At 48.4% G+C, this 23,864-nt stretch overlaps 1 protein-coding gene across 2 annotated transcripts in view; it reads right to left on the reverse strand.

The window, feature by feature from the left end:
- Window positions 1-5,775, reverse strand: part of dnaaf9 (dynein axonemal assembly factor 9) — a 114,410-nt gene extending 108,635 nt beyond the window's left edge. For both annotated transcript variants that reach the window (XM_078406503.1, XM_078406413.1), the window contains exon 1: window positions 5,287-5,775. In XM_078406503.1, coding sequence (XP_078262629.1) covers window positions 5,287-5,390 — 104 coding nt within the window. In that variant the 5' untranslated portion in view covers window positions 5,391-5,775. The remainder of the gene's footprint in view (window positions 1-5,286) is intronic.
- Window positions 5,776-23,864: the final 18,089 nt, after the last annotated feature.

Consider the following 23,864-nt stretch of genomic DNA (forward strand, 5'->3'; position numbering starts at 1 on the left):
TTTACATTACAAGGATTTTTTTAGAAATAAAACTATTGTATTATAGCAAAATCACCTATATGTGCATTTAGAAAGACTTGGTTATATCAGCACAGCTTGGATTGAGATGTTTGAAGAAGTAACCAAAAAGGTTGATGAGGGCAGGGTCATAGATGTTGTTAAGCTATATGGACTTTAGCAAGGCCTTTGATGAGGTTTTGCATGTTAGCCTGCTTTGGAAGGTTAGATTTTTTAGTTTCATTTATTGTTACTGTACCAAGGCACAGTGAAAAGATTTTGTTTGCGTGCTATCAAGTCTAAGAAAAAACTGCACTACAATCTAATAGAACACAGTGCACAGATAAAGGATAACGGGAAGATATACAGTCCGATTAAATACAGTTCTAAGGACTCCAATGAGGTAGATGGGGGGTCAGGACCCTACTCTAATCTAGCGGATGAGAGGACCGATGTGAAGAAACTGTCCCTGAATCTGGAGGTATCCGTTTTTGAACTTGTGTACTTCTTGCCTGATGGGAGAGGGGAAAAGAGGAAGTGACCAGGGTGAGATTCGTCCTTGATTATGCTGGTGGCCTTGAAGTGTAGATTGAATCACTGAAAGGGAGGTTGGTGTTTTTTGATGGTTCTGGACTACGTCCACAACTGTCTTCAATTTATTCAATTTGGATGCAGCTGTTCCCCAACCAGGGTGTGATGCATTCCGCAAAGCACCTTCTACTGCACATCTGTAGAGGACTGCATGGGATCCAAGGAGAGCTATCTAATTGGATACAGAATTGGCTTCATGGTGAAAAGCAGAGGAGCGGTAAATGGTTTTTCAGACAGGCCATTCAGAATGGCAGGCAGTGACTAGTGGGGTGCAGCAAAGCTCGGTACTGGTACCCCAGTTATTTACAATCTATATACTAAAACTTGTTTGTTTGTTCCTGAACTACAGCCAAAACGGTACCCGATAGTGTGACAATTTTAGGCCCATCTTACTCACCATCGTCCCTTTTGGTGCTAATGGAAGAAGTTTCATTGAAATCGGTGTTATATTTTAAAAGTTATTCGCATTTTAAAGTTTAAATCTATCTGCTAGGGAGGGAGGGAGGGGGTGGAGGATAAGGGGGGTTGAGGGGCATGGAGGGGAAGGGCAAGGGAGGGAGGGGGAAGGGGAATGGGGGGGGAAGAAGAGGGGGGGGGAGGAGAGGGTGCTGCACCAATGCAGGAGAGGTTTGGGCCCAATAGGTCCACTTGGTCTAGTATATATTAACGATTTAGACAAGGGAATTAAATGTGTTCATCTCCAAGTTTGCGGATGACACAAAGCTGGGTGACAGTGTGAGCTGCAATGAGGATGCTATGAGGCTGCAGGGTGACTTGGATAGATTGGGTGAGTGGGCAGATGCATGACAGATACAGTATAATGAGGATGAATGTGAGGTAATCCACTTTGGTGGCAAGAACAGGAAGGCAGATTATTATCTGAATGGTAGACACAAAATGCTGGAGTAACTCAGCGGGTCAGGCAGCATCTCTGGAGAGAAGGAATGGGTGTCGTTTCAGGTCGAGACCTTCCTTCAGACTGGTTATCTTCACCTTATCTGAATGGTGTCAGATTAGGAAAAGGAGTGGTGTAACGAGACCTGGGTGTGCTTGCACATGTCACTGAAGGTAAGTACGAGTGAAGAAAGCTAATGGCATGTTGGCCTTCATTGCGAGAGGATTTGAGTTGAGGACAAGGGGGTCCTACTGTAGTTCTACAGGGCCCTGGTGAGACGGAACCTGGAGTATTGTGTGCAATTCTGGTCTCTTAATTTGAGGAAGGACATTATTGCTCTTGAGGGAGTGCAGCTTAGGTTCACCAGGTTAATTCCCGGGATGGCAGAACTGGATGGGACGACTGGGCTTGTATTCACTGGAATTTAGAAGGATGAGAGGGGATCTTATAGAAACATATAAAATTCTTAAAGGATTGGACAGACTAGATGCAGGAAAAACATTACCGATGTTGGGGGAATCCAGAAGCAGGGGTCAGTTTAAGAATATTGGGTAGACCATTTAGGACTGAGATGAGGAGTTGTGAATCTGTAGAATTCTCTGCCACAGAAGGCAGTGGCGGCCAATTTACTGGATGTATTCAAGAGAGTTAGTTATAGCTCATAGGGCTAATGGAATCAAGGGATATGGGGAGAACGCAGGAGCAGGGTACTGATTTTGGATGATCAGCCATGATCAAAAATGCATTATTATGATCATATTGAATAGTGGTGCTGGTTCGAAGGGCTGAATGGTCCACTCCTGCACCTATTTTCTATGTTTCTAAACATGGGTTGCAACAATTGAACTGTCAACACTGATCATGGAGAAGAAAGTGATGCCGAGGACAAAGGCTCGGTGAGTGGACCGTCAACGGACGAATTCGAAGAGGAATGGAAATATAATCATGAATTATTTATATCTGATTTCTTCCGGTACGATGAATAAAATGAGGCAGCGACCTCACCACGGCGGCGGGTGAGCGATCAGAAGAGGAACAGTCGCTGCAATCCCCCCCCCCCCATCCAGCCTCTCCATCTCCCCTCCCACCCAATCCAGCCGCTCCAACTACCCCCACCGAATCCAGCCGCTCCATCTCCCCCCACCCAATCTAGCCACTCCATGTTCAGTTCCTGTGGATTGCAGGGTAGCTAATGTTGTCCCACTTTTTAAGAATGGAGGGAGAGAGAAAACAGGAAATTATAGACCAGTTAGTCTGACATCAGTGGTGGGGATGATGCTGGAGTCAATTATAAAAGACGAAATTGCGGAGCATTTGGTTAGTAGTAACAGGATTGTTCCGAGTCAGCATAGATTTACGAAGGGGAAATCACGCTTGATTAATCTTCTGGAATTCTTTGAGGATGTAACTAGGAAAATTGACAGGGGAGAGCCGGTGGATGTGGTGTACCTTGACTTTCAGAAAGCCTTTGACAAGGAGATTAGTGGGCAAAATTAGAGCACATGGTATTGGAGGTAGGGTACTGACATGGATAGAAAATTGGTTGACAGACAGAAAGCAAAGAGTGGGGATAAATGGGTCCCTTTCAGAATGGCAGGCAGTAACTAGTGGGGTACCGCAAGGCTCGGTGCTGGGACCGCAGCTATTTACAATATACATTAATGACTTGGATGAAGGGATTAAAAGTACCATTAGCAAATTTGCAGATGATACAAAGCTGGGTGGTAGTGTGAATTGTGAGGAAGATGCTCTGAGGTTGCAGGGTGACTTGGACAGGTTGTGTGAGTGGGCGGATGCATGGCAGATGCAGTTTAATGTGGATAAGTGTGGCGTTATCCACTTTGGTGGTAAGAATAGGAAGGCAGAGTATTATCTGAATGGATAATTGAAGTTAGGAACAGGGGACGTACAACGAAATCTGGGTGTCCTAGTGCATCAGTCACTGAAAGGAAGCACGCAGGTACAGCAGGCAGTGAAGAAAGTTGGCCTTCATAACAAGAGGAGTTGACTATAGGAGCAAAGAGGTCCTTCTGCAGTTGTACAGGGCCCTAGTGAGACCGCACCTGGAGTACTGTGTGCAGTTTTGGTCTACAAATTTGAGGACGGATATTCTTGCTATTGAGGGCGTGCAGCGTAGGTTTACTAGGTTAATTCCCGGAATGGCGGGACTATCATATGTTGAAAGACTGGAGCGACTAGGCTTGTATACATTGGAATTTAGAAGGATGAGAGGAGATCTTATCGAAACGTACAAGATTATTAAGGGGTTGGACACGTTAGAGGCAGGAAACATGTTCCCAATGTTGGGGGAGTCCAGAAGAAGGGGCCACAGTTTTAAGAATATGGGGTAGGCCATTTAGAACTGAGATGAGAAAAAACTTTTTCAGTCAGAGAGTTGTAAATCTGTGGAATTCTCTGTCTCAGAAGGCAGAGGCCAATTCTCTGAATGCATTCAAGAGCGAGCTCTTAAGGATAGCGGAGTCAGGGGGTATGGGGAGAAGGCAGGAACGGGGTACTGATTGAGAATGATCAGCCATGATCACATTGAATGGCGGTGCTGGCTCGAAGGGCCAAATGGCCTCCTCCTGCACCTATTGTCTATCTCCCCCCACCCAATCCGGCCGCTCCATGTCTCCCCTCCCAATCTAGCCGCTCCATCTCCCCCCACCGTATCTGGCAACTCTATCGCTCCCCACCCGATCCAGCCATTCCATCTCCCCCTCCCCATTACCCCCAACTCCCTCCCCGTTACCCCAACCCCCCTCTCTGTTACCTTAACCCCCCTCCCCGTTACCCCAACCCCCCTCATTACCCCAACCCCCTCCCCGTTACCTCAACCCCCCTCCACGTTACCTCAACCCCCTCCACGTTACCTCAACCCCCCCATTACCCCCAACCCCCTCCCCGTTACCCCCAACCCCCCTCCCCATTACCTCAACCCCCAACCCCGTTACCTCAACCCCCAACCGCCCTCCCCATTACCCCAACCCCCTCATTACCTCAACCCCCTCGCCGTTACCCCAAACCCCTCATTACCTCAACCCCCTCCCCGTTACCCCAACCCCCCTCATTACCCCAACCCCCCTCATTACCTCAACCCCCTCCCCGTTACCTGAACCCCCCTCATTACCTTAACCCCCTCCCCGTTACCCCAACCCCCCTCATTACCTCAACTCCCTCCCCGTTACCTCAACCCCCCTCCACGTTACCTCAACCCCCCCCATTACCCCCAACCCTCTCCCCGTTACCCCCAACCCCCCTCCCCATTACCTCAACCCCCAACCCCCCTCCCCGTTACCCCCAACCCCCCTCCCCATTACCTCAACCCCCAACCCCGTTACCTCAACCCCCAACCCCCCTCCCCGTTACCCCCAACCCGCCTCTCCATTACCTCAACACCCATCGCGCCCCGCCCCCCTCCTATGACATTGGAACCGCGCATCCCCCTAACCGCCCCCTCCCCTCCCCACCGACCCCTCCCAACCGACCCTTCCCCTCCCCACCGACCCCCAAGCGATACACCCGCCCCCCTCCTTTGAACATTTGAACCGCGTTACCTCCCCCCCAGCACCAACCGCCGCACCCGCACGCGATACACCCGCCCCCATCCTTTGAACATTTGAACCGAGCTCTCCCCCCTCCCCCGCGCACCTCGGCTCATGCCGCTGCCATCCCCTCCCCCTCCGACCACGAACCCCCGCGCGATACACCCGCCCCCATCCTTTGAATATTTGAACCGCGCTCGCTCCCCCACCAACCGCCCCCCCCCACCAACTGCCGTCCCCTCCCCCCCCCCGGCGCACCTCAGGCTCGCGCTGAAGGACTGGAACCTCGCGCTGCTGCTCCGCCAGGCGCCCGCCGACCGGCGCTCCCTCCCGGCCGAGGCTTCCTGCAGCATCGACAGCATCCTCCCTTCCTCCCCCTCCCTCTCTTCCACCGTGTAAGTGTATCTTGCTGAGGAAAAACCGCTGCTTTTCTCTTCACGGAATGCGGGTGGGGTGTTTTCTTTGTGCGGCGTCTGTGAAGGGAGGAGGAGTGTAAGTCAGTCAGTCAGTGAGCGAGCCTCCCCTCAGCGCGGCGCCATCCTCCTCCTCCTCACGTATAGCGGGCGGGCGGGGACACGGAGCCAACTGGGCTCGGAGAGCCGAGGAGAAAAGGGGCGAGGGGTGGGGGAACTGCTGTCAACGCCTCCCCCCTCTGTCTGAACCTCGGGTTACGTGTGCCCTCCCCTCTCCCAGCCCCGAAAATGGACACCGCAACGGAGCTTGCTTGCCGTTGCCATGATCTGCCTCGCTCTCCGCTCTGCGTTTGAGGTTGGTGCGGTGGCGCACCGTGTTCCCGCCACCCCTCCGTCCCCGCGGCCGTGGTACTTTCCCGCCGTCGCTGCGTGTGTCTGCAAAGTTGATCTTGTGGTTGGCGGCGCTGAGCGGGCGGCGCTGAGCAGTGGGGCGGGCGGGAGACATTTATTTAATTGTGTCAGGAAGGGACTGCAGTGCAGATTCTCTTTCTGCTGCACAACTGCCAACAGCTGGACCATCTCGTGTACAGCAGGTTTCGCAGATGGCGTGGGTACTGGTTGCAAAAAAGGTTATTTAGATTTTTACGTGGGCAAGTTTGGCGAGATGATCCATGTCAGTGATGGAAATGGGTTTTGGGGTACTCTAAGGTCCGTGAGGAACTAGGGGTACTCTAAGGTGCGGATGACACAAAGCTGGGGGGCAGTGTTAGCTGTGAGGAGGATGCTAGGAGGCTGCAAGGTGACTTGGATAGGTTAGGTGAGCGGGCAAATGCATGACAGATGCAGTATAATGTGGATAAATGTGAGGTTATCCACTTTGGTGGCAAGAACAGGAAAGCAGACTATTATCTGAATGGTGGCCTATTAGGAGAGGGGGAGATGCAACGAGACCTGGGTGTCGTGGTGCACCAGTCATTGAAAGTAGGCATGCAGGTGCAGCAGGCAGTGAAGAAAGCGAATGGTATGTTGGCATTCATAGCGAGGGGATTTGAGTACAGGAGCAGGGAAGTTCTGCTGCAGTTGTACAGGGCATTGGTGAGACCACACGTGGAGTATTGCGTACAGTTTTGGTCTCCTAATCTGAGGAAAGACATTCTTGCCATAGAGGGAGTACAGAGAAGGTTCACCAGAGTGATTCCTGGGATGGCAGGACATTCATATGAAGAAAGACTGGATAGACTCGGCTTGTACTCGCTGGAATTTAGAAGATTGAGGGGGGATCTTATAGAAACTTACAAAATTCTTAAGGGGTTGGACAGGCTAGATGCGGGAAGATTGTTCCCGATGTTGGGGAAGTCCAGAACAAGGGGTCACAGTTTAAGGATAAGGGGGAAGTCTTTTAGGATCGAGATGAGAACGTTTTTTTTCACACAAGAGAGTGGTGAATCTGTGGAATTCTCTGCCATAGAAGGTAGTTGAGGCCTGTTCATTGGCTAAATTTAAGAGGGAGTTAGATGTGGCCCTTGTGGCTAAAGGGATCAGGGGGATATAGAGAGAAGGCAGGTACGGGATACTGAGTTGGATGATCAGCCATGATCATTTTGAATGGCGGTGCAGGCTCGAAGGGCCGAATGGCCTACTCCTGCACCTATTTTCTATGTCTATGTTTTCTATGTAACCACCCCAGCAACAGACTGTTCCATCTGCTACGGTCAGGCAAACGCCTCCGCTGTCACGCTGTGAAAACGGAAAGGATGAGACAGAGTTTCTTCCCACAGGCCATCAGGCTGTAATTGTAAAAAAAATTGCACAATCCGCACGCATTGCCACTTTCATTTCACTGAACATTGTGTATGTGTATGTGTATGTGACAAATAAACTTGACTTGACTTGACTGAGGTTGGGAAGGAGGGTGGGGGGGGGGGTTATGTGCGGTCATACCCATGTAAGAGTACAAGAATGCATAACTTGTTTATTGTTTATTGTGTATTTATAATATAGTTTATTGTGTATTATATGTCATAGCTGCTTTCTGGCATCTCTCACTCTGTTTACATTACAAAATGTTCCATAATGGTATATAATCTCCATTTTTTTCTGTCACCTCTTTCTTTCTGCATGCCTTCTGCCACTAAGAAGCCATGTCCTCACATATTCTTCGGGGTTGAATTTTGACAGAGGAGGTCCCACCAACTTAATAAATAGAAGAAGGGTCTGAAGAAGGGTCTTGACCCGAAACGTCACCCATTCCTTCTCTCCTGAGATTCCAGCATTTTGTGAATAAATACCTTCGATTTGTACCAGCATCTCCAGTTATCTTCTTACACTAATAAATAGAAGAGTTGAGAGATAATCAGTTTGAAGTCTTGTACGTTGTGGTGACATGCAGAAATTCATGCCACTGTAGCTTCTTTCACATTCTGCTGTTGATACCGGAATTGTATTTACAGCCGTTACTAGCTGCTGAAAATCTGCAAAAACTATCTTCCCTTTAGATTCCTTGAATTCTCTGAAGGCTCTGACACAAAGCCAACCATTTAAGCCAAATTGTTCTGCCATTTCTTCTACATCATTATCCCCAAAGGTAAAAAGCGAATCTTCTGGAATATTGTTAATATCTAAATATATTGACTTATTAATTAACTTTTTACATTTATCATTGGAAGCTGTTGTAGATTCAAGCAGCCTGGATTTCATTTAAAAGACCAAACTCCTCAAAAACTGTTGTCTGTGTATAGTAGGTACTTTACCAGCTCTCAAATTTATTCCATTAAATATCATCTGGCTTGTTGCTTTCTCTACTTGAGTATAAAATTTTCCTGGCTTCTCTATTTGACATTCAAGAACCTTGATAGCTCGTTTAATTTCCTCATGTGCTTTACTAAGTGTACAATTTCGGTTCTGCAGTTCAAGTGACAGTTCAGACAACTCTAGCAAACTGTCCATCAACACGCCCAAATTATTTACGAAAGCTGATGACTCTAATACTTTTTTCAGCCCTTCGTACTTTGCTCTCTCTGCACTAGATCTTGAAGCATCACAGCGTGCTTTTCCAAAATGCTCCCAAATAGCTTTATACATTGCCTTTACAGTTCGGTAAGACGAAGCAACCCATCTCACACTGAAAACACGACCAATTTTCAACAGTTGGCAGTGAAGAGCCTCAGCACATGCAGTTAACTCATCCTGATTCTTAGGAGACCTATGATATAAGGAATACAATTTATCACAAAATATCTGAAAATGATTCAAACCTGCAACTTCATTTATAGCATCCCCTACACTGAGTTCAAGCTTGTGACTGGCACAGTGCCAAACATTTGCATTAGGGAAATCATCAAGAAATAGTTTTGCAATCCCTGCATTTCGTCCTAACATTACTAATACACAAGTGATATCACATTTTCTTTTAGGTACTGCATTGAAAAACCACCTCTTTGTAAGCAACTTAGAAGCCCATCATATATAGATTTTGCATTTGCACCATGTTTCATATGTTCTAAGTCAAAATAGAACGATATAAGTTGGGAAGATTCACCAACTGCTGCTCTCAAGCAGACTACTAGAACAGTTTTCCCATTAATTGTAGTAGATTCATCAATCATAATAGACATTGTTTTGAAATTATATTTTCCACCACTGTCTTTCGCATCTTGTTCCCTATGTGGTGAGAAACATCTGCACATGACTTACGGGAGTATCCTAAGTCGATGCCGTTTCTTTCTTGCAGTTTAATATCAAGACATATCTATGTAGAGCCTACCTTTGTGTACAATATTATATACAGTTCTAAAAACTCGACCTGTTTTTGCTTCGTCCTTTTTCAGTGACATATACACTACATTTTCGAAAAAAAATTCCAGCTGTTTCATTGATTTTTTGGCATCTGATATGAGCTTCACTATTTTTGTGCTTAAAAATCTTTTTTCTTAAACTCATTAACTGTTTTGCTTTGTTATCACTCACTCCTACTACATTAACACTGCACCACTCACGAGGCAAATGAATTCCTTGTGTTCGTTCAAGTCCAAGATGACACTTGCTGCACACACTACATCCTAGTTTTCTGTTTTGAACAATTAGCCAGGGATATCCTTTCTTTTTGTTTAAGTACATTTCTTGTGTCCAACAGTCTGGGAGATCACATTTTTCAATATCTTTTGAAATGTCTTCACATGCAGCATCAAGCGAAACAGCTGCATCAGTTACATTATCATTTTCAATAAATCTTCCAGAAGATTAGACACAAAAAAGCCGCGATAGAAAGCCTCTCCCAAGGACGGTACACCTGGAGACATAATCAAGTGCTCAAATGCCTGGCAGCGACTCTGGAAAGCAGGAGAACAACCAACAATGCCCTGCCGCCCAGAACAACCAACCCAGTTATGCCAATTGCCTTTGTTCGGGAGGGGGAACAAAAGCAATGGAAAATTCCACCAAGGACAAGGTTTGGACAGCTGGAGGCAGCCCGGGATTGGCAGATGCTGGTGGATGTGGACCAACGGCTTACAGTTCCATCAGAGATAGCCATCACCAACTTGAGGCCTGATCTTGTCCTCTGGTCGAACTCTCAGCGCATGGTGAATTTTGTGGAGCTCACAGTCCCTTGGGAGGATGCTGTGCAGGAAGCCTTCGAAAGAAAGAATCTGCGATATACAGAGCTTGCAGCGGAGGCAGAATAGCGGGGCTGGAGAGCAAAGATCTGCCCGGTAGAAGTTGGATGTCGAGGATTTGTGGCAACATCTACCGTAAGACTGATGAAGGACCTGGGGATCAGCGGACAAGCCCTACGCCAGGCTATCAAGGAAACATTGGGGTGGCAGAGCGGAGTAGCCAGTGGCTCTGGCTGAAGAGGAAAGACCCCATCTGGTCTCCCAAATAAGCCGGCTAGGCAGATGCAGAGGGGGGTGGTTCTGGGACGCCAGAATGCACTGCTGAGCCTACTGGAGACGTCGTAGGTCCAATCAGCGAAACATCGATGAAAGTAGGTGCCTACTTGATAACCCCAATGACGTGTCTGCCTAGCCTTTCTCAACATCGGAGGAGCATAGGTGAGTGCATAAGCCTCCCATCACCACCGGAAGCAAGTTGACATTTGGCACTTTGGATTTCTAACATCTTGTCCTGTGTATTTGGAAACTCAGCGGGACAGGCAGCGTCTGGAGAGAAGGAATGAAGGAATGCGTGTTTTTTCGGGTCGAGAATTTGTATTTGTTAGATACATACATAGAAACATAGACAATAGGTGCAGGAGCAGGCCATTCGGCTCTTCGAGCCAGCACCACCATTCACTGTGATCATGGCTGATCATCCGCAATCAGTAACCTGTTTTTTGCCTTTTTTCCATATCCCTTGATTCCGCTAACTTTAAGAGATCTATCTAAATCTCTTTTGAATGCATCCAGTGAATTGGCCTCCACTGCCTTTTGTGGCAGAGAATTCCACAAATTCCCAACTCTGGGTGAAAAAGTTTTTCCTCATTTCAGTCCTAAAAGTTTTTCCTCATCTCGACAAGGTCCCACATAGGAGATTGGTGGGCAAAATTAGAGCACATGGTATTGGAGGTAGGGTACTGACATGGATAGAAAGTTGGTTGACAGACAGAAAGCAAAGAGTGGGGATAAATGGGTCCCTTTCAGAATGGCAGGCAGTGACTAGTGGGGTACCACAAGGCTCGGTGTTGGGACCGCAGCTATTTACAATATACATCAATGACTTGGATGAAGGGATTAAAAGTACCATAAGCAAATTTGCCGATGATACAAAGCTAGGTGGCAGTGTGAACTGTGAGGAAGATACTATGAGGTTGCAGGGTGACTTGGACAGGTTGGGTGAGTGGGCGGATGCATGGCAGATGCAGTTTAATGTGGATAAGTGTGAGGTTATCCACTTTGGCGGTAGGAATAGGAAGGCAGATTATTATTTGAATGGTGTCAAGTTAGGAAAAGGGGACGTACAATGTGATCTGGGTGTCCTAGTGCATCAGTCACTGAAAGGAAGCATGCAGGTACAGCAGGCAGTGAAGAAAGCCAATGGAATGTTGGCCTTCATAACAAGAGGAGTTGAGTATAGGAGCAAAGAGGTCCTTCTGCAGTTGTACAGGGCCCTAGTGAGACCGCACCTGGAGTACTGTGTGCAGTTTTGGTCTCCAAATTTGAGGAAGGATATTCTTGCTATTGAGGGCTTGCAGCGTAGGTTTACTAGGTTAATTCCCAGAATGGTGGGACTGTCATATGTTGAAAGACTGGAGCGACTAGGCTTGTATACACTGGAATTTAGAAGGATGAGAGGGGATCTTATCGAAACGTATAAGATTACTTGCACAAGTGTGCCCGTTGGGCCCGTCCTCGTAGGGTTTCCATTGTAACCGGGAGGGGGGTGGGGGGGAGGGAAGGGGAGGGAGGGAGGAAGGGAGGGGGGAGGGAGAGGGGAGGAGGGAAGGGGGGAGGGAGGGGGGACCTCCCCTTTTCCCAGTACCCCTCTTTCCCCGTTGGGCCCGTCCTCGTAGGGTTTCCATTGTAACCGGGAGGCGGGGAGGGAGGGAGGGAGAGGTGTGGAGGGGGGAGGGAGGGAGGGAGGGGGACCTCCCCTTTTCCCAGTACCCCTCTTTCCCCGTTGGGCCCGTCCTCGGAGGGTTTCCATTGTAACCGGGAGGAGGGGAGGGAGGGGGGAGGGAGGGGGGAAGGGGAGGGAGAGGGGAGGGAGGGGAGAAGGGGGGAGGGAAGGGGACCTCCCCTTTTCCCAGTACCCCTCTCTCCGTTGGGCCCGTCCTCGTAGGGTTTCCATTGTAACCGGGAGAAGGGGGAGGGAGGGAGGAGGGGAGGGGAGGGAGGGGGACCTCACCTTTTCCCAGTACCCCACTTTCCCCGTTGGGCCCGTCCTCGTAGGGTTTCCATTGTAACCGGGAGGATGGGAAGGGGGAGGGAGGGAGGGAGGGAGGTGTGGAGGGAGGAGGGGAGGGGGAGGGGAGGGAGGGGGGAGGGAGAGGGGTGGGGGGGAGGGAGGGAGGGGGACCTCCCCTTTTCCCAGTACCCCTCTTTCCCCGTTGGGCCCGTCCCCGTAGGATTTCCATTGTAACCGGGAGGGGGGAGGGAGGGTGGAAGGAGGGGGGGAGGGGGATAGGGATGGAAGGGTGGAGGGAGGGGGGAGGGAGGGATGGAGGGAGGGGGGGAGTTAGGGGGGAGGGGTGAGGGAGGGAGTTGGGGAGGAGGGGGGGAGGGAGTGGGGATGGAGGTGGGAAGGAGGGGGGATGAAGGGGTTGAGGGGGGAAGGGGGACCTCCCCTTTTCCCAGTACCCCTCTTTCCCCCACCACCAAGCCCCCTCCGCAACGACCCCTGTTGTCCCCCTCCCCAGTCCCCCTTCGTGGATGGGGGACCGAGCTCAGGGGTGACCGAGCTTTTGCGGTTGCAGCTCCTAGACTGTGGAACAGCATCCCTCTCCCCATCAGAACTGCCCCCTCCATCCACTCCTTTAAGTCCAGGCTCAAAATCTATTTCTACTCCCTAGCGTTTGAGGCTCATTGAGGAGGTGCTGTGAACTGTTTGCGTGCCACTGTATGTCTCATTTTTTTCCTTAGTACCTATTCAGATGTACAGCACTTTGGTCAACGTGGGTTGTTTTTAAATGTGCTATACAAATATAATTGACTTGACTTGACCAAGTGCTTCTCATAAAAAAATGTAAATTTGTAAAGAGTAGACACCCAATAGCAGCTGCTTGTCCATTGTGACATCACACGCTGAAGGGGGGGGGAGGGGGGTCAGCTCGAGCTCATCTCACAGGGGCATTGTGACATCACAAGCTGAAGACTAAATCCGCACCGCAGCGCCCCCCTGAAAAGGGGGGGGGGGGGCAGCGCTTTAAAAACTCTGTAACTTAAAAAACATGCGACTAAATCAAATGGAAAATATCACGGCCGGTCGTTTGGGAGGTTGGCGATTAAGTCGGTGCGAAAACCGTCGCGCTACGGTTCACCGTTTTGCCGCAATCGCTGTTACGCGCGAACATATCAAATATTCAGGTCAAACCCAAAAAAAATATATAAACAAGATCTGAGTTTTAATAGTATACTAGACCAAGTGGGCCCGTTGGGCCCGTCCTCGTAGGGTTTCCATTGTAACCGGGAGGCGGGGAGGGAGGGGGAGGGGGACCACCTGTTTTCCCAGTACCCCTCTTTACCCGTTGTGGGATGGGAGGGGGGAGGGAGGGGGGAGGGGGTAGGGGGGAGGGAGGGGGGAGGGAGGGAGGGGAAGGGGGAGGGGGGAAGGGGAGAGGGAAGGGGGGGAGGGAGGGGAGGGAGGGGGATAGGGGGAGGGAGGGGGACCTCCCCTTTTCCCAGTACCCCTCTTTCCCCGTTGGGCCCGTCCCCGTAAGGTTTCCATTGTAACTGGGAGGCGGGGAGGGAAGGGGGAGGGGGATGGAGGGGGGGGAGGGGAGGGGGAAGGGGTGGGAGGGGAGGGGGGAAGGGGAGAGGGAAGGGGGGGAGGGAGGAGGACCTCCCCTTTTCCCAGTACCCCTCTTTCCCCGTTGTGCCCGTCCTTGTAGGGTTTCCATTGTAACCGGGAGGAGGGGAGGGAGGGAGGAGGGGAGGGAGGGGGGGAAGGGGAGGGCGGAAAGGGGGGAGGGGGGGGAGGGAGAGAGGGGGAGGGTTGAAAGAGCATCCCTCTCCCCATCAGGACTGCCTCCTCCATCGACTCCTTTAAGTCCAGGCTCAAAACCTATTTCTACTCCCTAGCTTTTGAGGCTAATTGAGGAGGTACTGTGAACTGTTTGGGAGGAGGGGGGAAGGGGGGAAGGAGGGGGACCTCCCCTTTTCCCAGTTCCCCTCTTTCCCCGTTGGGCCTGTCCTCGTAGGGTTTCATTGTAACCGGGAGGACGGGAGGGAGGGAAGGGTGAGGGAGGGAGGAGGGAGGTGTGGAGGGAGGAGGGAGGTGTGGAGGGAGATGGGGAAGGAGGGGGGAGGGGAGGGGGTAGGGGGAGGGAGAGGGGAGGGAGGGAGGGGGGTAGGGGGAGGGAGGGGGAGGGGAAGGGGGAGGAGGGGGACCTCCCCTTTACCCAGTACCCCTCTTTCCCCGTTGGGCCCGTCCTCGTAGGGTTTCCATTGTAACCGGGAGGAGGGGAGGGAGGGAAGGGGGAGGGAGGGAGGAGGGGGGAGGGAGGGGGGGAGGGGAGGGGGGAAGGGGGGAGTGAGGGGGTAGGGGGAGGGAGGGGGAGGGAGGGGGAGAGGGGAGGGGGGGTAGGGGGGAGGGGGAAGGGAGGGGGCTCTCCCCTTTTCCCAGTACCCCTCTTTCCCCGTTGGGCCCGTCCTCGTAGGGATTCCATTGTAACCGGGAGGAGGGGGGGGGAGGGAGGGAGGAGGGAGGAGGGGAGGGAGGGGGGGAAGGGGAGGGCGGAAAGGGGGGGAGGGGGGAAAGGGGGGAGGGAGAGAGGGGGAGGGTGGAAAGAGCATCCCTCTCCCCATCAGAACTGCCCCCTCCATCGACTCCTTTAAGTCCATGCTCAAAACCTATTTCTACTCCCTAGCGTTTGAGGCTCATTGAGGAGGCGCTGTGAACTGTTTGCGTGCTACTGTATGTTTCATTTTTTTCCTTAGTACCTAATCAGATGTACAGCACTTTGGTCAACGTGGGTTGTTTTTAAATGTGCTGTACAAATAAAATGGACTTGACTTGACAGCTCTTCGCAACAATGTAGCACAGGGGCATTGTGACGTCACACGCTGAATACCGCTGGGGTGGGGGGGAAGGGGGGTCAGCTCGAGTCCATCTCACAGGGGCATTGTGACATCACAATCCGCACCGCAGCGCCCCCCTTCTGTCAAAACTTCGATAAATCAGGGGGGGCAGCACTTTTAAACCTCTGTAACTTAAAAAATATGCGTCCGAATTAAATAAAAATATCATTTTCCAGCAGCGAACCGCATGCTGATTAAGGCGGTACAAAAATCGTGGCGCTACGGTTCACCGTTTTGCCGGAATTGCCGTATTCAGCCGACATCAGTGGAATATATATATATATACACAACATCTGAGTTTTAGTAGTATACTAGAACAAGTGTGCCCGTTGGAAGCGGGCCCTTTGGGCCCGTCCCCACTCCCCCCATTCTCTCCTCCCCCAGCCCTACTCTTACCCGTTTTGTGATGACAGATGTTGCGGTATTTGTTGAGGGGGGAGAGAGTGAGTTGGGAGGGGGGGGTGGTTTGCGGGGAGATGTTCTCCCGGTTTTTGGAGAGAGGAGAGAAGCAAGGGGAGAGAGGAGAGGTGTGCCGGTGATGGCGGGCTTGCTCCGCTAACGGCGTCCATTGTTTTTGTGCGTGCGAGGATATTCCGCGCATGCGTGTTGAGTACTGAGTGTGGAGATTCCGCGCATGCGTACTGAGCACTGCCGGACCGCAGCGCCCCCCTTCTGTCAAAACTTCGATAAATGAGGGGGGGCAGCGCCTTTAGACCTCTGTAACTTACAAAATATGCGTCCGAATTAAATAAAAATATCATTTTGCAGCAGCGAACCGCATGCTGATTAAGGCGGTACAAAAATCGTGGCGCGTATTCAGCCGACATCAGTGGAATATATATACAAACCTACAAGATCTGAGTTTTAGTAGTATATAGATAGATAGATAGATAGATAGATAGATAGATAGATAGATAGATAGATAGATAGATAGATTAAGGGGTTGGACACATTAGAGGCAGGAAACATGTTCTCAATGTTGGGGGAGTCCAGAACCAGGGGCCACAGTTTAAGAATAAGGGGTAGGCCATTTAGAACAGAGATGAGGAAAAACTTTTTCAGTCAGAGAGTTGTGAATCTGTGGAATTCTCTGCCTCAGAGGGCAGTGGAGGCCAATTCTCTGAATACATTCAAGAGAGAGCTAGATAGAGCTCTTAAAGATAGCGGAGTCAGGGGGTATGGGGAGAAAGCAGGAATGGGGTACTGATTGAGAATGATCAGCCATGATCACATTGAATGGCGGTGCTGGCTCGAAGGGCCGAATGGCCTACTCCTGCACCTATTGTCTATTGTCTATTATCTAAATGGCCTACCCCTTATTCTTAAACTGTGGCCCCTGGTTCTGGACTCCCCTAACATCGGGAACATGTTTCCCGCATCTAGCCTGTCCAATCTCTTAATAATTGTAGTTTTAGGTTTATTGGCCTGGGTGGAGTGGATGTGGAGAGGACGTTTCCACCAGTGGGAGAGAATCTAGAGATGCAGCGCGGAAACAGGCCCTTCGGCCCACCGAGTCCGCACCGCCCAGCATTCCCCGCACATTAGCACTATCCTACACACTAGGGACAATTTTTACATTTACCCAGTCAATTAACCTACATACCTGTCCGTCTTTGGAGTGTGGGAGGAAACCGAAGATCTCGGAGAAAATCCACGCAGGTCATGGGGAGAACGTACAAACTCCGGACAGACGGTGCCCATAGTCAGGATCGAACCTGAGTCTCCGGCGCTGCATTCGCTACAAGGCAGCAACTCTACCGCTGCGCCACCGTGCCGTCCTAAAGGACGTACCTTTAGGAAAAGAGATGAGGAGGAATTTCTTTGGTCAGAGGGTGGTGAATCTGTGGAATTAATTGGCACAGACTGCTGTGGAAGCCTCGTCAATGGATATGTTTAAGGTCGTAAGTGATGGAAGCAGAATTAGGCCATTTGGCCCATCAAGTCTACTCCGCCATTCAGTCATGGCTGATCTATCTCTCCCTCCTAACCCCATTCTCCTGCCTTCTCCACATAATCCCTGACATCCGTACTTACATAGAAAATAGGTGCAGGAGGAGGCCATTCGGCCCTTCATACTGAATTTGTTCTACCCCTATTTTACTTCCCAAAATGCATAACCTCCTAATTGTCAGGATAAAATTCCATCTGCTCTGCCCAACTTTAGATCTGATAAAAATTGAATTGAATAAGTTTATTGGTCAAGTATGTACACATACAAGGAATGTGCCTTAGCATGCAAACTTAGCTTTCGAAAACCTTTCTTGCTATCAAAACAACTCTTGTGTCATATGCAGAAGTGCTTGTTAGACCTCCTATATTGACATATCTGAAGGGTCCCAACCGGAAACATCAGCTGTCCATGTTCTCCAGGGATGCTGCCAGTTACTCCAACATTTTGCCTTTCTTTGTAAACCAGCTTCTGCAGTCCATTGTTTCTTTGCATTTTCATTTCTGCCTGTGATACAAACTGAGTTGTGTATAAACAAAATCACTCATTAATTATCCATTAACTTAAACCTGAACTTTCCATTCTCTTTCACGGAAGTGCTAGTTGGCATCAATCACTGTTTGGCACAACTTCAGGCTTCAAGCACTAAATGTGTAGTGATTTTGTAATATAGAAAATAAATCAAGCAAACATTTTGTTGTACTCGTAAATAGTTTGCGGATACAGGCATTTTAAAATTACTATCTAGGAATGTGATTGTTGGGACCAAATAATGTTTTTTATTCTTGTGAAGGGGAAGGACCCGAAATGTTAAATATTTTGCTCTCCACAGTTGCTGCCTGCGCTGTTGAGAGTTTCTAGCATCAGTGATTTTGTTTTACTTTTACTTTATCTTCTTACAGTAATTATAACTGTTTACCACTCCCTGAAAACATAATAGGTACAGGAGTAGGCTTTTCGGCCCTCCGAGCCAGCACCGCCATTCAATATGATTACGGCTGATCATTTAAAATCAGTACCCCCGTTCCTGCTCAGTATCCCTTGATTCCTTTAGCCCTAAGAGCTAAATCTAACTCTCTCTTGAAAACATCCAGTGAATTGGCCTCCTCTGCCTTCTGTGGCAGCGAATTCCACAGATTCACAACTCTCTAGGTGAAGACATTTTTCCTCATCTCAGTCCTAAATGGCCTACTCCTTATTCTTAAACTGTGACCCCTGGTTCTGGACTCCCCCAACATTGGGAATATTTTTCCAGCATCTAGCCTTTAAGAATTTTATATGTTTCTATAAGATCCCCTCCCATCCTTGTAAATTCCAGTGAATACAAGCCCAGTCGACCCATTCTTTCATCATATGTCAGTCCCGCCATCTGGGGAATTAACCTGGTGAACCTATGCTGCACGCCCTCAATACCAATAATATCCTTCCTCATATTAGGAGACCAAAATTTCACACAATACTCCAGGTGTGGTCTCACCAGGGCCCTATACAAATGCAGCAGGACCTCTTTGCTCCTAAAGTCAAATCCTCTTGCAATGAAGACCAACATGCCATCAGCTTTCTTCACTGCCTGCTGCATCTGCAGGCTTAGTGGACAATACATCCAATCAAACAGGAACTTGTTTGATTTGATTTATTATCTCTAAGGGCGATACAATGATTGCATATGTTCCCTGTGTCTGCATGGGTTTTCTCCGGGAGGTCTGGTCTCTTCCAAGATCACAAAGATCTGCAGGTTTGTGTGTTAATTAGCCACTGTAAATTGCACTAGTGCATTGGTGACCAGGTTTAAGAACAGCTTCTTCCCCACAACCATCAGGCTCTTGAACGATGCTTTACACAAACCTCAGCAAATAGACACAAGGAACTGAAGGTGCAGGTTTACAAAAATGTCACAAAGTGCTGGAGTAACTCAGCAGATCAGGCAACATCTCTGGAGAACATGGACAGGTGACATAAGTTGGAGCCCTTCAGAATATTTGTGGTGGCTGTATGAGAAAGCTGGGAGAGAGAAGGGAATTGGACAAAGCCTGGCGAGTGATTGGTGGATAAAGGAGGGTGTGGTTGATAGGCAGATGGTTGAATGAAGGCCAGAGATGAAAAGGCAAAAATTGTGTTATGAGGATAGAAGGGGAGAGAATTGTAAAACCAGAGGAGGGAATATAGGCGGAGGGGGTAGGAAGGAATTGCAGATGCTGGCTTACGCAAACGATAGACACAAAATGCTGCAGTAACTCAGCAGATCAGGCAGCATTTCTGGGGAAAAGGACCAGGTGAAGTTTTGGGTTGAGACCCTCTTCAGGGATGCTGTTTCTCCAGTTTGCATGTAGCCTCACTCAGGCAATGGAAGAGGCTCAGGACATGGTCCGTGTGGGAATGGATAGGGGAGAATAAAAATCTGATTAATAAAGGGTTAATTTAAAATCTGTGGCTGATGTGGGCCAACATCTCTGATGTACTGTAAAGCTACAGCTAGTAAGGATCTCATTGTTCCAGGGCACATGACAAAGAAACACTCTTGACTTTTGACTCCATAACACTGCTCCAACGCTATTCATTTCCAGGTGCTGCATTATTGACAATGATCATGTAAAACTCATTAATGCAATCATGCAAGAGAATTTTCACATAGTCTTATCTATGCATTGTTAAAATGCAGTTTGCTTTTAGAAACAGGAAAAGACATCTTAAATAATTGTTTATTTAATATCTAATTTAAGCAGCTGCTCGCTGCATAACATCACTGTTGCCTTGCCAGGCATTGCACACGACTTTGCTACCGTGTAAATTTGGCTGTTATTTCAAACATTTTGATTTTGATTAAACAAGCGCATTATTCCAAAAGCTCATAAATCAAGCATGTAAAAGGCGAGGTGGCTGGACTCTCACTATTTGAACGGGAATGAAGCATTAAATCTGTGACTCTGATAAACTTATTCAGATGTTTCATGCTTTGTGCTTGTATGCAGAGAAAATCCTGAGAGCCGTGAAAGGTGTATTCAAGATCAATGGATTTTCCTGGTCTAAATGGTTAAAGAAAAGAACTGGAGGCTGATCAATTAATCCCAGTTCAAATGGCGGGGCAGCACAGTGACACAGCGATAGAGCTGCTGTCTTACAGCGCCAGACGCCTGGGTTCGATCCTGATAACAGGTGCTGTCTGTACAGAGTTTGCATGTTCTCTCTGTAACTGTGGATTTTCTCCGGGTGTTCCGGTTTCCTGCCACATCCCAAAGACATGCAGCTTTGTAGGTTAATTGGTTTCTGTAAATTGTCCCTAGTGCGCACTATACGGGTGATTGTTGGTCGGCTCAGTGGGCCGAAGGGCATGTTTCCAAACTTCACAAGTTATAGGAGTACAGGGGAGGTCTTGCTTGACAAATTTGTTGGAATTCTTTGAGGAAGTAAATAGCAGGACAGGCAAAGGAAAGTCAGTGGATGCTGTCTTCTTAGATTTTCAGAAAGCCTTTGACGAGGTGCCACATGTTAGGCTGTTAAGGAAGATGAGAGCCCACGGTAGCAAAGAGCAGATACGAGCATGGATAGCAGGTTGGCTGGATGGCAGAAGACAAAGAGTGACAATAAAGGGGGCTTTTCTGGTGGGCTGCCAGTGACTAGAGGCGTTCCGCAAGGGTCGGTGATGGAGCCGCTACTCTACACGTTGGATATTAATGATTTGGACGAGGGGATTGAGGGCTTTGTGGCCAAGTTTGCGGATGATATGAAAATAGGTGGAGGGGCAGGTGGTGTAGAGAAAGCAGGGACTCTGCAGAAGGACTTGGACATGTTGGGAGAGTGGGCGGAGAAGTGGCAGATGGAATATAGTGCAGCAAAGTCATGCATTTTGGTAGTAGGAATAAGGGCATAGACTATTTTCTAAATGGGGAGAGAATCCAGAAATCTTAGGTGCGAAAGGGACTTGGGAGTGCTGGTGCAGGATTCCCAAATAATTCATCTGCGGGTCGAATCGGTAGTAAAGAAAGCAAACTCAATGCTAGCATTTATTTCAAGAGGGCTCGTATACAAATCAGGGATGTAATGTTGAGGCACTGGTAAGGCCGCATTTGGAATATTATGAGCAATTTTGGGCACTATATCTAAGGACAGATGTGCTGGCTCTGGAGAGGGTCCAGAGGATATTTACAAGAGTGATCCCAAGAATGAGTAGGTTAAGCTTTGATGAACGTTTTGCAGCACTGGGCCTATATTCACTGCAGTTTAGAAGAATAATGGGGGACCATAGAATAGTGAAAGGCTTGGATAGAGTGGATGTTGAGAGGATGTTTCCACTAGTGGGAGAGTTCAGGACTAGAGGTCATAGCCTGAATATCTATGCCTTTCATTATTCTGAAAGTTTCAATGAGGCCTCCCTCTCAACCTTCTAAACTCCAGCGAGTAGAGGCCCAGTGCTCTTCATGATAACCCATTCATTCCTGGAATAATTATTGTAAACGTCCTCTGAACCCTCTCCAGAGCCACCATATCCTTCCTCAGAAATAGGGCCCAAATTTGCTCACAGTACTCAAAATGTGGCCTGACCAGCGCCTTATAGAGCCTCAGCATTACATCTCTGGTTTTGTATTCCAGTCCCCTTGAGATAAATGCTAGCATTGAATTTGCCTTCCATACTACCGATTCGACTTGCAAATTAACTTTTTGGGAGTCATGCACCAGCACTCCCAACTCCCTTTGCACCTCTGATTCCTAGATTCTCTCTCCATTTAGAAAATAATCTACGCCTTTATTCTTATTACCAAAATGTACCTCTTTTTTAAAAACATGTAAAACGCAAGGTAGCTGTACTCTCATTGTTTGAACAGGAATGCAGCATTAAATCTGTGATTCTGATAAACTCATTCAAAAGTTTCATGCCTTGTGCTTATGGGCAGAAAAAAATCCAGAGAGCCAGAGAAGTTCTTTTCATGACTAATGTGTTTTCCTGTTCTAATTGGTTAAAGAATAGAACTGAAGGCTGTTAGAACCAACCCATTGATCCCAGTTCATATCAATACCATCCCATTGGTTTGGGAAAAGCCTCATCCAAGACTGCAAGAAATTGCATTGAATTGTGAACGCAGTCCAGACCATCACACAAACCAACCTCCCTTCTATTGACTCCATTCATACCTTGCACTGTCTCTGCAAGGCCAGCAGCATAATCCAGGACGAGTTGCACCCAGGCCACTCCCTTATCTCCCCTCTCCCATCAGGCAAAAGGTTTAGAAGTGTGAAAACGCACACCTCCAGATTTCAGGGACAGTTTCTTCCCAGCTGTTATCAAGCAATGAACCATCCTACCACGAACTACTATCTACCTCTTTGGTGACCCTCGGACTTTCCTTGATCGGACTTTGCTGGCTTTACCTTGCACTAAACGTAATTCCCTCATCATGTATCTATGTAAATGGCCTGATTATAATCATGTATTGTCTTTCTGCTGACTGGATAGCACACAACAAAGCTTTTCATTGTACCTCGGTACACGTGACAATAAACTAAACTGTAACTCTAACATCCAACCGATTTGTCACTGTCTTCCAGATCACATGAATGGTTGATTCTGAAAACCTCCAGCCCAAATAGGGGAAGTAAAGCCCTTTAGTGAATGAAATTCCAACAGACTCATAGATGAGTTGATCTGACATTGAATAACTCCAATTCTATCCTAGCTGTCAGTTATCTCATTTTAAAAGCACTCTGCTAAAATGTTTAAAGAAAATTCACATGGAATTGGCAAACTTTATAATAATCTTGTTTCAGTTTTCACAGTGGAAAAGAAGATGCACCTGGCATTTCCTGGCCTAGCTCATACTGAAGTTATTGTAGGTAAGAAAATAATATTATTTAAAAAAATAATGTCATTCATTCTCCAGGACCTGAGGGTTTCCACAATGGTGTTTTAAAGAGCATGTTTCATGGATTTCATAGAAACATAGAAAATCGGTGCAGGAGGGGGCCATTCGGCCCATTGAGCCAGCACCACCATTCATTGTGATCGTCCCCAATCAATACCCCGTGCCTGCCTTCTCCCCATATCCCTTGATTCCACTAGCCCCTAGAGCTCTATCTAACTCTCTCTTAAATCCATCCAGTGATTTGGCTTCCACTGCTCTCTATGGCAGAGAATTCCACAAATTCACAACTCTCTGGGTGAAAAAGTTTCTTCTCACCTCAGTTTTAAATGGCCTCCCCTTTATTCTAAGACTGTGGCCCCTGGTTCTGGACTCGCCCAACATTGGGAACATTTTTCCTGCATCTAGCTTGTCCAGTCCTTTTATAATTTTATGTTTGTATAAGATCCGCTCTCATCCTTCTAAACTCCAGTGAATACAAGCCTATTTCCATTGATGTACAGTGCTAGGACAGGTAAAAGTGGCACGGTGGCGCAGCGTTAGAGTTGCTGCCTTACAGCGAATGCAGTGCCAGAGACTCAGGTTCGATCCTGACTACGGGCGCCGTCTGTACAGAGTTTGTACGTTCTCCCCGTGACCTGCGTGGGTTTTCTCCGAGATCTTCGGTTTTGTCCCACACTCCAAAGACATACAGGTATGTAGGTTAATTGACTGGGTAAAATGTAAAAAAATTGTCCTTAATGTGTGTAGGATAGTGTTAATGTGCGGGGATCGCTGGGCGGCGTGGACTCGGTGGGCCAAAGGGCCTGTTTCTGCGCTGTATCTCTAAAAAATCTAAATTCAGCCCAGCCAGTCATTAATCCTACCAGATGGCGACGGACGGACAGAA

The sequence above is a fragment of the Rhinoraja longicauda genome, chromosome 1 (genome assembly GCF_053455715.1).
Source record: "Rhinoraja longicauda isolate Sanriku21f chromosome 1, sRhiLon1.1, whole genome shotgun sequence".
In the NCBI taxonomy this organism is placed as follows: Eukaryota; Metazoa; Chordata; class Chondrichthyes; order Rajiformes; family Arhynchobatidae; genus Rhinoraja; species Rhinoraja longicauda.